Source organism: Pelophylax lessonae, assembly GCF_965119305.1.
Source record: "Pelophylax lessonae genome assembly, chromosome: 1".
NCBI lineage: Eukaryota > Metazoa > Chordata > Amphibia > Anura > Ranidae > Pelophylax > Pelophylax lessonae.
This window is the reverse complement of record NC_138768.1, coordinates 844,375,326-844,388,731: the sequence shown is the minus strand read 5'-3', so window position 1 is coordinate 844,388,731 and position 13,406 is coordinate 844,375,326. Positions and strand designations below refer to the sequence as shown.

At 40.5% G+C, this 13,406-nt stretch overlaps 1 protein-coding gene across 1 annotated transcript in view; it reads right to left on the bottom strand.

Moving 5' to 3' along the window:
* DDRGK1 (DDRGK domain containing 1) overlaps positions 1-13,406 on the bottom strand; it is a 141,954-nt gene that overhangs the window by 32,295 nt on the left and 96,253 nt on the right. The window contains exon 5 of the mRNA XM_082263477.1: positions 12,693-12,815. Within this exon, the coding sequence (XP_082119603.1) occupies positions 12,693-12,815 (123 nt within the window). The remainder of the gene's footprint in view (positions 1-12,692; positions 12,816-13,406) is intronic.

Sequence of the window (13,406 nt, the reverse complement as noted above, 5' to 3'; positions counted from 1 at the left end):
GTTCACAGGTAGTCAACCTGTTTCCAGGTTATATCATCCCCACACTACTCTGTTGTTTGGGGTACCCTTGGCTTTAGAAACACAATCCGACCTTTGATTGGCAGTCAATCGAGATCCTCTCTTGGTCTCCACAGTGTGTCGCTGTTTGTATCCATGGGCCTGTTAAAGTACATTGTACCTCCTCGGATTCAGTGTTGCTTACTGAATATCATGAGTATCAAGATGTATTCGACGAGGTGAGTGCTGGTACTCTTCCCCCTCATCGTCCATACGATTGTGCCATAGACTTGCAACCTGGTGCCATTTCCCCTCGTGGTAGGGCTTATCCTCTCTCAGTTGCGGAGAATAAGGCCAAGGAGGAGTACATGACAGATGCGCTTGCCTGGGGGCGTATTCGCAAGTCCACTTCTCCAGTGGGTGCCATTTTTTTCTTCCTAAAGGAGAAGGGGGTGAGTTGAGACCTTGCATTGATTATAGGGGCCTCAATCGCATCACGGTCAAGAATGCATACCTGATTCCGTTAATTACGGAATTGTTTGACCGCCTCAAGGGAGTAACGGTCTTTACTAAGCTTGACCCATAGGCCGCGTATAACCTCGTAAGGATCAAGGAGGGCGATGAGTGGAAGACCGCGTTTAATACCAGAACTGGTCATTACGAATATCTAGTGATGCCCTTTGGCTTGTGCAATGCGCCTGCTGTCTTCCAGGAGATCATCAATGTCATCTTTCGTGATATGTTACAGCAATGTGTGATAGTCTATTTGGACGACATCTTGATTTACTCAAGCTCTATTGAATCACACTACCTGGATGTCAGACTGGTGCTGCAACAGGTAAATGAGAATGGGCTTTTCTGTAAGCTTGAGAAATGTGAATTCCACCTGTCTCAGGTTGCCTTCTTGGGATACATAATTTCTACTGAAGGGTTCTCCATGGACCCTCAGAGTTTCGGCTGTTCTACAATGGCCCTGCCCTAGTGGTCTCCGTTACATTCAGCGTTTCCTTGGGTTTGCCAACTATCGGATTTTCCTCTTTGGCCAAACCTATCTCAGATCTGACCAAGGGCAGCGATCCCCACAATTGGACGCCTGCTGCCATTCAAACTTTCGATGCCCTCAAGTCTGCTTTCGCTTCGGCTCCCATTTTGTCTCTTTCCAATCCTGGTTTGCCCTTTGTTCTAGAGGTGGATGCGTCTAAGACGGGAGTAAGCGCACCTTCTGTCTCAGAGTCGGACACCTGATGGACTCTTACTTTCTTGTGGGTTCTACTCCAAAAAGCTGTCACTAGCTGAATGCAATTACGAGATTGGAGACAGAGAGCTCTTGGCCATTGGTTGAAGGTTCTGTGGTTCCAATTCTCATTCTCACCGATCATAGGAATCTGACGTACCTCTTGGGAGGCCACGAGGCTCACACCCCCTCAGGCCAGATGGGCCTTATTCTTGTCTTCTTTTAACTATGTGGTCTATATGAGCCTATTTGCCCGGCTCCAAGAATGTTAAAGCTGGTGCCTTGTATCGCCAGTATTCTGAGATGTCCAAGGAGGACTCCGTGCCGACACCGGTCATACCTTTTGGATCATATCCTGGCTGCCATCCGCACCAACTTTACCTCTCCTCTTGGAGAACAGATCTTGGCTGCCCAACCTGATGCTCCCACAGAGAGACCTGCTGGCAAATGTTTTGTACCTGAGGGGTTGCGCATCAGACTGTTGCACACGTACCACAATTCCAAGACTGCTGGTCGTCCTGGTAAGAACCAGATGTCTTGGGCTATTTCCCATCAGTTCTGATGGCAATCTCTCTGCACTGATGTTGCTGCGTATGTGGCTGCTTGTTTGATCTGTGCCTAGAACAAATCACCGTGGCACATTCCCTTGGGCCTACTGCATCCCATTCCCAATGGGGAGCGTCCCTAGTCTCACCTGGCCATGGATTTTATTGTGGAGCATCTCGAGGTTACATGGTTATCCTCATGGTTGTCGACCTGTTCTCCAAAATGTGCCACTGTGTTCCGTTTAAGCAGCTGACTAACGTTAAGGAGCTTGCCGTGGTGTTTGCCGGGGAAGTTTTCTGCTTACACGGGTTGTCTAAGGAGATTGTTTCGGACCGTGGGAACCAGTTTGTCTCCAGGTTCTGGTGCGCCTTTTGTTCCCAGTTGGGTATTCGACTCCTCAGCCTACCATCCACAGTTCAATGGTGCCGCTCAGCATTCCAACCAGGCTCTGGAGCAATTTCTCCGCTGCTATATCTATGACCATCAGGACAATTGGGTTGATCTGCTACCCTGGGTAGAGTTTGTCTGGAACTCTGCCATCAACTCGTCTTCCCGAATGTCTCCATTAATGGCCAATTATGCGTTCTAACCGGTTGTGTTGCCCGAGTCGTTCTCGCCACACGACATCCTGGCATGTGGAGGATCATCTTTTTGCCCTCCGTTTTTCTTGGGTGCAGATTCAAGAGTCTTTGCGGGTCTCTGCACAGCGTTAGAAGCTCCAGGCAGACCGGAGACATTTATCTGCTCCTTTATACCAGGTCGGGGAGAGGGTGTCGTGGTCGATCTGTAATCTCAACCTCAGGGTGCCCACTCCTAAACTAGCAACCCATTTTGTTGGGCCTTTTCACATCCTTCGATGAACCCGGTGGCCTATGCCCTAGATCTTCCTCCTGGCATGTGTATCTCCAATGTTTTTCACATGCCACTTTTGAAGCCACTGGTTTGCAATCGCTATACTTCTTCACTTCCTCGCCCTCGTCCAATTCCTGTGGGCAATCATGAGGAGTATGAGGTTAGCAGCATCTTGGATTCTCGTCTGTTTCGAGGTCAGGTTCAATACCTGGTGCACTGGAAGGGTTATGGTCCAGAGGAGCGCTCCTGGGTTCCCTCCACTGATGTTCATGCTCCTGCCCTGGCTCTGTTTGCATTATCACTTGCCTGCTGCCTGGGCATTGCTTAGTGATGTTGTTGCACACCTGACTATATATATATCACCTGTTTCTTTTCAGTCCTTGCCCTTGTGTTTGTGCTCCAAGGTGCATCACTGGTAGCAGTCTTCTGTTCTCCGTGTTCCTCCGTGCATGACCTGGCTTGGCTGATGACTTTCCTGGCTTTCGATCCCACATCGGCAGACGACCCGGCATCGATAGACTACTCACCTCTGGACTCGATCCCGACTTGGATGACTACCCGCTTCTAGACTCGATCCCGGCTGTTCCTGATTTCGCTCCTCGCTCTTGCTGTGCGTTTATTGTTGTTGCTCTAATAAACTGCTTTATTTTACTTGCATCTTGGTGTGGTCTGGTTTCCTGGCACCCCGACATTGGTCACCTCGGTTCCCAGACATTTACAATGTGTTAACAGTTGTTAAAAGAAGAGTGGATGCTACCCTGTGGTAAACATGGGCCTGTCCCAACTTTTTTAGAATTGGGGTTGTACTTTGCCAGCTTTTTGCTGCCCTGTCCTAACTTTTTTGAGACGTGTTGCTGCCATAAATATTACCCTATTTTTTTTCTTAAAATGGTACTTTTTTCTCAGTTTAAACATTTGATATCTTTTCTATTTTCTATTGTGAATAAAGAATGGGTTTTTGAGATTGGCAGATCATTGTCTTATGTTTTTATGTAGATTTTACACAGCATCCAAACTTTTTTGGAATTAGGGGTTGAACAATGTAGCATAATTATTCTTTCATTTTCATTTTTTGTTGGGTGGCTTTGTTTTTTCATTGTGTAATTCTCAGTAAATTGACTAAATCTACATAGGCACTTTTAAGTACATAAACATTTGCAAATTGCCTAAATTAAGAACGGCTCATCACTAAGTCATACTTTGATGCAGCAAACATAAACTAAGCTCCTAACTAGTTTTATTCCTATCTCTTTGGAAGTTGACGTTGAGGATCTTGGTGTTTGTTTAAATAAATCTCACACCAATTTGTTGCTCTTTGAAGATGAGAGACATTTTCCAAATATCATAATACCATCACTTCACACTAAAGCTCTCGAAAGATCATCATCAAAGGTCATGCAATGACATCTGCTATACCAATGTTTCTCAACCTTTTTTCAGTCAAGGCAGGCTTTAAAAATTATGGACATGCTTGGGGCACCCTTTGAAAATTATGAACAGTCTCGAGGCACCCTTCTAAAATGTAAAAGCTATTCTAATTGTTTTACATAATGCAGCAACATCCAACAGTCCAAGTAGGACACCCAATGCTAGAGGTGCTTTATTCTTCCAAAGCAAATCCACTTTTGCAAACTGGTTCTGACTAGTATTGCAATGTTTTTCTTATCCTTTAATTTTTCTCCATTACTCAGCTAATGTGACACCATCGCTGATAGAGAGGGGCAAGGTAGGGTCAACCAAGAATGCTATGCAGGCGACTGACATCCTCCTTATCAACTCATGATGCCATTGGTTGTTAAGAAGCCAGCAGCTAGAAGGTTGTAATGGTGCATAATGAAAACCTGCCACTTAGTGTCATTAAAAAGGCAGCCTTCATCCACATGGCAGCTTGTATACAATTTTTGGGCAATTTGCCAACGCATCCCTAAATTAAAACCTCAAGGCACCCTTGTTGAAAAAGGCTGTGCTATACATCTCCATATACAGGACTATAATATTCAGACAAGTAAGTATACAACTGGAGCACATTTTCACTTTCAATTTAAATTCAACACAAACAAAAAATTCCAGCCCTTCAAATACTCATATTAACTTAGAAGAATCAGAAGAGGGAAGGCAGCAAAATAAACAAGCGGTCCATCAAGTCAGCGCCATATTTTTTTTACTTCTCTTTTTGTCTGAGTATAGATCATAGAAACACGGAAGGAACAGGAATGACACAAAGATTCAAATAATATTACAAAGGGACCAAGAAGGGAGTAAGGGAAAAGGAGAATTGCAGGTTTATTTTATTCATAATAATGGGTACAATCCCATTCATGGTTGAGACCCTTTGGAATTCAAGTGTCCAATTTGAAGATCCAATATACTTCTCTCTTTCCTTTCCCTTTTTTCATTTTCTATTTTTACATTGTGTTTTTTGTTCACTTAGGTGTATACCAATAAAGTGTTGATTTTAATTGATCCCATTAGTATGGGTAGGTTTTTTTTGCTTTTTGTTTCATTTCTATTTTTTTTGTTTCCGGTCTTAGCTGGTTGTCATCTTTGGGATTTTTTTGATATACTGTATATAGTTGTTTACATATACATTTTTATAAATATTCTCATAATCTATGTGTCATTATGATTTATATTGTTTGCCTTTGTTGACTGAAGCAATGCCCTATATGGAGCACTGTTGTGTAAATTGATATGTTTGATCATTTGATTTTTTATTATGTATTCCTATCTCTGTAGAGAAGCCTATCCTACCTCTACCTAACAGAACTTTTACTTTCTCCATCAGCTCATCCCCCACTATTATTACCTTTTGCATCACTTGACCCTCTCTTTTAGATTCTAAGCTCTAACAAGCATGACCCTCTTGTAGAGCTGCATGATTCTGAATAAAACGAGAATCACCATTTTTTTGCTTAGAATAAAGATCATGATTCTCTTATGATTTTTGGCGTAACATCATCTTTAACATTATACAAAAACATTGGGCTAACTTTACGGTTTAGTTTTTATTTTAAATTCAGCCGAGTGTATTTACTTCTCTAGGGTCTCTGCTAAAAAAATATATATAATGTTTGGGGGTTCTAAGTAATTTTATAGCAAAAAATACTGATGTTAACTTGTAAGCAACAAGTGTCAGAAAAAGGCTTAGTCTTTAGGTAGTTAAACTGAGGTCATTTACAGACCGAAGTTCATTCCTTTGATCTAAAAGAACCAAATGATATAATGTTTCATTTTTATCTCTCAGCACTGATCAATGTTGATAAACATTTCCCGGCTGCTATTTTTTTTATATTTTTTTGACAGCTCTTTTAACAGACACCCGCTCTGCACTGAATCATGGAAATGCTGGGTTAAGATGGTGAGAGGGGCTTAATCGAGATCGTGATTTTTTATTTATTTTATTTTAGGTTCACGTAACACTTTATTCATATTAACTAAAGTACCTGGAGGACATCCACACAAGCACAGGGAGAACATGCAAACTCAATGCAAACAGTGTCTTGGTCGGGATTTGAATTGGGGGCCCTTGTGCAGCAAGGCAGATGAGCTAACCACTAAGACACTCTCCAGCAAAACCTGCAATGGTCTTTAGTGCTCTTCATCACGCAGGAACTTCATTCATCAATTCTCTTTTTGATAGTTAGCTCTTAGATAGATGCTCTTTGCAAGGTAATTTGCCCTCGAGTTTAGTGAATGTGGTAAAGCTTTACTTTACAAAAAAAAAAAACTCAATTACTTGCAGGGAAAATAAAACGAGCATTTTTCTTGCACATGATTGGATGATGGATGTCAGCAGAGCTTTAGCTCATTCACTAAGCTCTGGGGCAAATTCCCTTGCAAACTTTCTTGTCTAATAAAGGAACACAAGGGAGTTGGTTCACTAAATGCAAACAGGCTGTTCACTTTACAAGGGAAGATGCTCTTTGCAGGAGGATTTGAGAGTTTAGTAAATGTGGTAAAGTTTTACTTACCCAATCACTTGCAGGGAAAATAAAATACCAGCATTTTTTTTGCGCATGACTGGATGATAGAGGTCAGCAGAGCTTCATCTCATTCACTAAGTTCAGGGGCATATTCCCTTGCAAACTATAATTTCCTTCTAAAAAGTACAGCCTTTTTGCCTTTAGTATATCAACCCCATTGACCCATGAATGTTTCTTTTTTACTTTTTAAGTCCCTGAGCCATATTCAGTATGCAGATCAGGAACTCAAATCTTCACTTGCTGCATAATCGTTTCAGGTTGGTAACTCAAATGCTGAGTTTATTATTTATTTTTTTAACAATGTTTTTATTGAGGTTTTTCAGAAAGAAAAAGAAAAGTTAACAAATAATCACATAAGACACTTTCCATATTGGAAAGACAAAGTGAAAAGACATGGATGTTTATATAAGCATATTCAAAGCGATTATTGAAGAACAAGTAAGACCAATCATTCAAAGCCAAGCAGATGGGATTTTCTATAGTAGACTGAAGAGCGTGAAGGCTGAGCGTCCAAAGCATCCGGACACCCCTGAAGGGTACAAACTGTGTCCGGGTGAGGGCACAGCTATTCCTCTTCCTCTTAACCATCTATCTCATATATGCCCCAAAGGCTTTCCTGTTTTTACAATTTAAGTATTATAATAGCAAATATTAACATTTTGAGCTAAAGAGTTTATTTGCTAGTAGAGTCATCAAGCCATTAAATAACTCAGAACAGATTTTATAGCTGAGGTGGGCTTCTAATTTAGGTATTTGTAATGGACCAATCTAACTTGTTCATTCTGTCCAATGTGCATATGAAACTCGAAGGGGAGGAACTAGTCCTCTTTGTGGGGAGGGAAGGGATTAGGAACTGGGGGGAAGGGGGTGGAAAGGTCAGGTACAACTTAGTGAGCAGGTGTGTGATCTTGATGGGTATGGTTGTTGAGTCCTCAAAGAAGAGGGGATTATATGGGGGTTAAAAGAGGGTAGCTATGGATATGCAGAGTCTTGATCAAGGGGTAAGGGCAAAGAAGGCGTTAAATCAGGAGTGTGGGGCTAAGGTGTATCCTACATTACTGTTCCAGCAAAGGTTGTAATCCCTGATCCTATAGATGTCGTTATACCCACAGGTCAGGCTCTATTGCAAATTCATGAATCTGTTGAATTCTGCAGAATTGGCAAAATTGAGCTAACAAGCCCAAGTTTTGCAGAATTTTACAGGGGTCTCTCTATCCTGGGGAATGAGATCCTCTATTTCGGCAGTACTTTTTATACGATTAAACATGTTAGGGATCTTAGGGAGGAGATCTCTTTCCAGCGAGAAGGAATACACATTTTGGCTGCGTTGATTAAGTGAAGGACTGGGGTAGGGGAAGTGTGGTGAAGGAGATATTGAGCTGGGGTATAGTCAGGTCTGTATGTCGTTATGTGTACGGTGAGGCAGTGTACTTCTTTCCAGAAAGGTTGTAAAAGGGGAAAGTCCCACCAGATGGGGAGCAGAGTGCCGCATGCTGTTTTACATCTCCAACAAAGAGGTGAGATACTAGAGTGAAATTTGTTTAGTTTATCTGGGGTTCTATACCATTCGGAATATACTTTAAATCCGTTTTCTTGTGTGGAGATATTTGTCGATCCTTTATGTATGTGGGTGTATATGTGTTCCCAATCCTCCACTGATACGTCTAGAGACAGATCCTTTTCCCTATGTTGGCTAATTTTATTTGCTTTGGAGTCATAGTTGGAGAACATGAGTAGGTAGAGGTCAGAGATCAAATGTCTTTGGGGTTCCGATCTAGAACATAATGCTTCAAAGGGGGAGTGGTCCCTGTACCATGTAGACAGCAGTTTGGAGCTGTTAAAAAAATTTCTGACTTGTAAAAAGTTGTAGAAAGAAATGGTATGGCCAGGGAATCGTGAGGGCATGGCATTATACTGAAAGATTTTTCCTTTTTCAAAGAAGCTTTCTGCCTGAATAGATATCTCAGGGTTATAGGCTTGAGGGGATCGTACCGTGAGACCTGGGGGAAACTCTGAGTTGCGAGCTATTAGAGTCAGAGGACCGGGCGAGAAAGTGAGGTTTAATTTTCTGCAAGCTACCCTAAAAATTTGTTGAGTAGGAGCTATTAGTGGGTGATTGGCGCTCTCTTTTGGGATCAGGTTGGGCTTAATCCAAGGTAAGTGACGAATTGGGATTTGGGAAAACGATTTTTTGAGCCTAACCCAATCCTTGGAGCGAATTTGGACATGCCAGTCTACTATTCTGGCCAAGTGACCAGTAATATTTATGAATGTCCAGGAGTCCAATTCCCCCTTTCTGCTTAGGAGTTTATAAGCTTCTCCCAGCTTAGTCGAGGGTGTTTGGAGAGCCAGATGAAGTTTGTGCAAATCTGTTTGCAGGAGTAAAAGAACGCTGAAGGAAATGTAATTGGTAGAGCTTGTAGGAGGTAAATAATTCTTGGGAAGACATTCATGTTTATGATGACAGCTCTTCCAAACCAAGAGAAGGATCTGGCAGACCATTTCTGTATATCTTGTTGGATGACTTTAAAGATTGGGAGAAAGTTTTTCGAATATAGCTCATTTAACTTGACTGAGAGTTGAATCCCGAGATAGGTGATGCATGTAGGTCCCACCCAAAGCCAAAGTTAGTTTGGCATTGTGATAAAGTGGATTAAGGTAGAGAGATGTTTAGTGCTCGGGATTTAAAAAAATTGATTTTCGGTTTGGAAAGGGTGTTGAATAAGGAAAAATCTTTCAATAGGTTGGGAATCGTGGTGACGGGATCAGTAAGAAACAATAGAATATCATCAGCGTAGGCCGCCAATTTGTATTGTTTACCTGCTATGTCAATTCCCAATGAGGGGAGATAATGGGCATCCCTGACGTGTTCCGTTCGACATAGTGGATATAGTTGGTGAGGTACAGTGTCTAGGCGTTGCGTATATGTTGAGCAGTGACCACTATAGGTCTATAACCACTGTGTGGGGGTTCGAAAGGTCCTTTTCGGAATAGAGTAGGATAAAGCCCAGTATGTCCCGCTGCCACAGGACAGTGTATATGTCATATGTGATGGTAGGTGGTATAGAAAGCTCAACATTGTGTCCATCCTGAGATATGCCAGTTAGTAATACAGTGCTGGCAATGTAAGCTCGGGGGGTCATATCCCGCTGAAAGACATGGAGATTTCTTAACTAGACTAAGTCCAAGAGAACTAACATAACAATTACAAACTATTTCTGTGAACGGAATCATGAGTTTGTTAGTAATATACATCATCAATCAAAAGACATGAGTCAACAATCCTATTTGCACAACATTAGATTTGCTTTTGAGCCAAGAGAGAAATGGTTAGTGTTCCTAAGGTCCTCTCTTTGTTTTTATTTTTATTTAAATTTTATTGTATTTTATTTAATTGTAGTTTGTTTTGTACTCCCCAATTTTGATAAGTTTAACCCAGTTCGGGCTGTTATGAGCGGTTTGGAAAGCTGTGTATGAACACATTTCCTCATTAAAAAAAAATTAATTTCAGGCCTCCATGAAATTAGAGAAAAATGAGATTGAGTAACAAAACAAAAAATTATTTGGTTGATCATCATAAACAGGTTGCATCTAGTCCATAGGTGTCCAACCTTTTGGCTTCTCTGGGCCACATTGAGTGTAGAGAAATTTTCTCAGGCCGCATATAAAATATATACTATAGTTAAGGTATACAGTATAAGTAATAAAACGCCGCCACGCCCTCCCTGCGCTTCTGTGCCCCCCCCCCCAGCACTAATTTAACACAACTAGTGGATGATCCCCTCTGCCTACAGTTAGTTGGAAGCCGCTGTGGCCGTGCCCCCAACTCGACTTCCTTCCTCCCCAGCAAAAAAAAATTAAATTGTCAGGGGCAGTGGGCCGCATGCGGCCCCCGGGCCGCAGGTTGGACATGCCTGATCTAGTCTATAGTTGAAAATCCCAGCACAGAGCGCTATGTTTTCATCATAAATGTGCTATGACTACCACTTTGTAATGTATTTGCTGTCAAGCAAATGAAGCAGTATGATATACTAGGAAACATTCTATGACATTTTAATCTGTATTGGTATGTGCACCCTTGAATTCGTCCACTGCTGTGTCTCAGCATGGCACTGCTATATTCAAATTAAAGCAAGTATTCTAATGATTGATATTGGAATATTAAGCAGTGGAATTCACCTCCCTGCCTGCCCAGGGCTGGTACCGTGTTTTGGTGCCAGCGCTCCACTGCAATGAGCGGAAAAGTTGGCCATATGGAATGAAAGCCATGCCCTGCGCACGTGCTTACCGAGAAATGGCAGCCATATTCTTTGGGTCATTCAAAGCATAAGGGGCATAAAAAATACTGACTGTGTCCTTAGTAAGGTAGGAAATGTAAAATATGAGAAAATATATTTGCAGAAGCAGGAATATACAATTAAAAGGGAAAGTAGGAGCAAGAGATTAGAGTAATCTGCCTAATTTAACTTTTTCGGGGTCTTTTAAATGGGCGGTGGTGTCCACCACTCTCTAAAATAGCAATATACGGTAGAGCAGCAGCTGGCAGGCGATCAGGAGACAAGGTCTGCATTTTTTTAATTTTTTTTTTACTAACACAGGGGATTTTTTCTGAAAAATACTACACCCCAAACACCTAATTTAACATTTTCGGGGTCTTTTAAATTGGCGGTAGTGTCTACCATCCTCTAAAATAGCAATATACGGTAGAGCAGCGGCTGGCAGGCGTTCAGGAAACAAGGTCTGCATTTTTTTATTACTATCACAGGGGATTTTTTATGAAAAATACTACACCCCAAACACCTAATTTAACTTTTTCGGGGTCTTTAAATGGGCGGTGGTGTCCACCACCCTCTAAAATAGCAATATATATGGTAGAGCAGCGGCTGGCAGGCGTTCAGGAGACAAGGTCTGCATTTTTTTAATATTTTTTTTATTATCACAGGGGATTTTGGCCAGCTATATAGGTAATGCCGCCTGCCAAACTCTGCAAGCTGGGTTCAAATTGTCACGATCGTGGCAGGTGTACGGCCCCGTCCAGCTACAATGATAAAGTACAGCTAGGCGGTCAAAGGGCAGTATAACCTTAGCCCAATCGCCTGTTTAATTGCCCACCCATTAAAAAGAGCCCTTAGACTGCAAAAGTCTCCCCCTCAAAAAAAAAAAATGATTTAGTGTTGCTGAACGAGATATAACATTGTGGTAATTGGAGAGCTTTTCTTGCTAAATTTCATGAACTTTTATCACAGATATCAGAATTCTCTATAAAAAAAAAAAAAAAAAGAATTCTGATGAAGCCACCTGACAAGACGGAAAAATATCTAGGAGCAATAGGATATCACCGGAACCACATCCCCAACATACAAATAGTAAAAAAATAAAAATAAATACAAACACGTGGGATTTATAAGGTGCCATTAAACAATGTATTTTAGCTAATTTCCATGCCTTTTTAATCTGCAAAACACTTTTCCAAGAGGAAGTTTTCAAATATTTATTCATTTTTTTATTTGTTGGCACCTTTTTTTGTTTTAAGTAGTTTTTTTTTAATTTTGAATAGAATTTGACACTTTTTTAAAATTTTATTTTAAATAAATATATATATTTTTTTATTTAAAATAAATAAATACATTTTTATTATTTATTGGCACCTCCAAAGTCTCATGTGTTCGTATTTTACAATGGAAAATTTCTAATTCTAATTAATTCTAATAACATGAAAAGCTTAAGCTGGATACATACGATACAATTGTCTTTAGATTGTTTTTCCTTTAGATTTACCAAAACCATATAATAGGAGGTCAAAGCTAAACACTCAATTTGTATGCAATCAGGCACGCCCTTGCACTACGTAGTTGAAGGTAAATCTAACAACAAAAGTTGTATAGTGTGTATCCAGCCTTATTCCTTCAGAAAAGTGAACTTTTCTATTATTGAGATATTGAAGGGCTTGCGAAGATCCAAAAGTAAATTAGAAAAATCCTTTAAACAGAGTCATAGTATAAAACGAATAATTAAAAGTATGGAACAACATAACTGAACATCATTAAAAGTACAATTGACATCATAAAAGGTTGGATTACCTGTTCCTCATCCATGGTCTCCTCTACACCTTCCTCCTCCACCACAAAACTCTCCTTCAGCTTCAGGTACTCCTCATAGTCCCGCTTCTCCTGCTCTTCCTTGGCTTTCTTCTTCTCTTCTTCCTGCGGAGAAGACAAAACACTGTTCAGCCTGGGGGGTACAAGGCAAAATACATTGCTGGCCCCGGCCAGACCATTCTCAGTGTGTGCTGAGGACAAGAGCAACACATCATCATCAGCACTACTCAGTGACCTTTTATAGAGCACGAATGAATTAGCATAAGACACTCCCTGACAGTGCTCAGTGTGGTTAGTTCATCTTCCAGCAGCTGACAAAGTCACTATTTTTTTTTTTTTTGTTCCATTTAGAATATTCATATTTTATGAAGCCTACTATTTTTTTTCCATTTAAAATATTGTTATTTTATGAAGCCTACTATTTTTTTTCCATTTAAAATATTGTTATTTTATAAAGCCTACTATTTTGTTTTCAATTTAGAATATTCTTATTTTATAAAGGCTACTATTTTTTTTCCATTTATAATATTCTTATTTTATAAAGGCTACTATTTTTTTTTCCATTTAGAATATTCTTATTTTATAAAGGCTACTATTTTTTTTCCATTTATAATATTCTTATTTTATAAAGCCTACTATTTTTTTCCATTTAGAATATTCTTATTTTATAAAGCCTACTATTTTTTTTTTCCATTT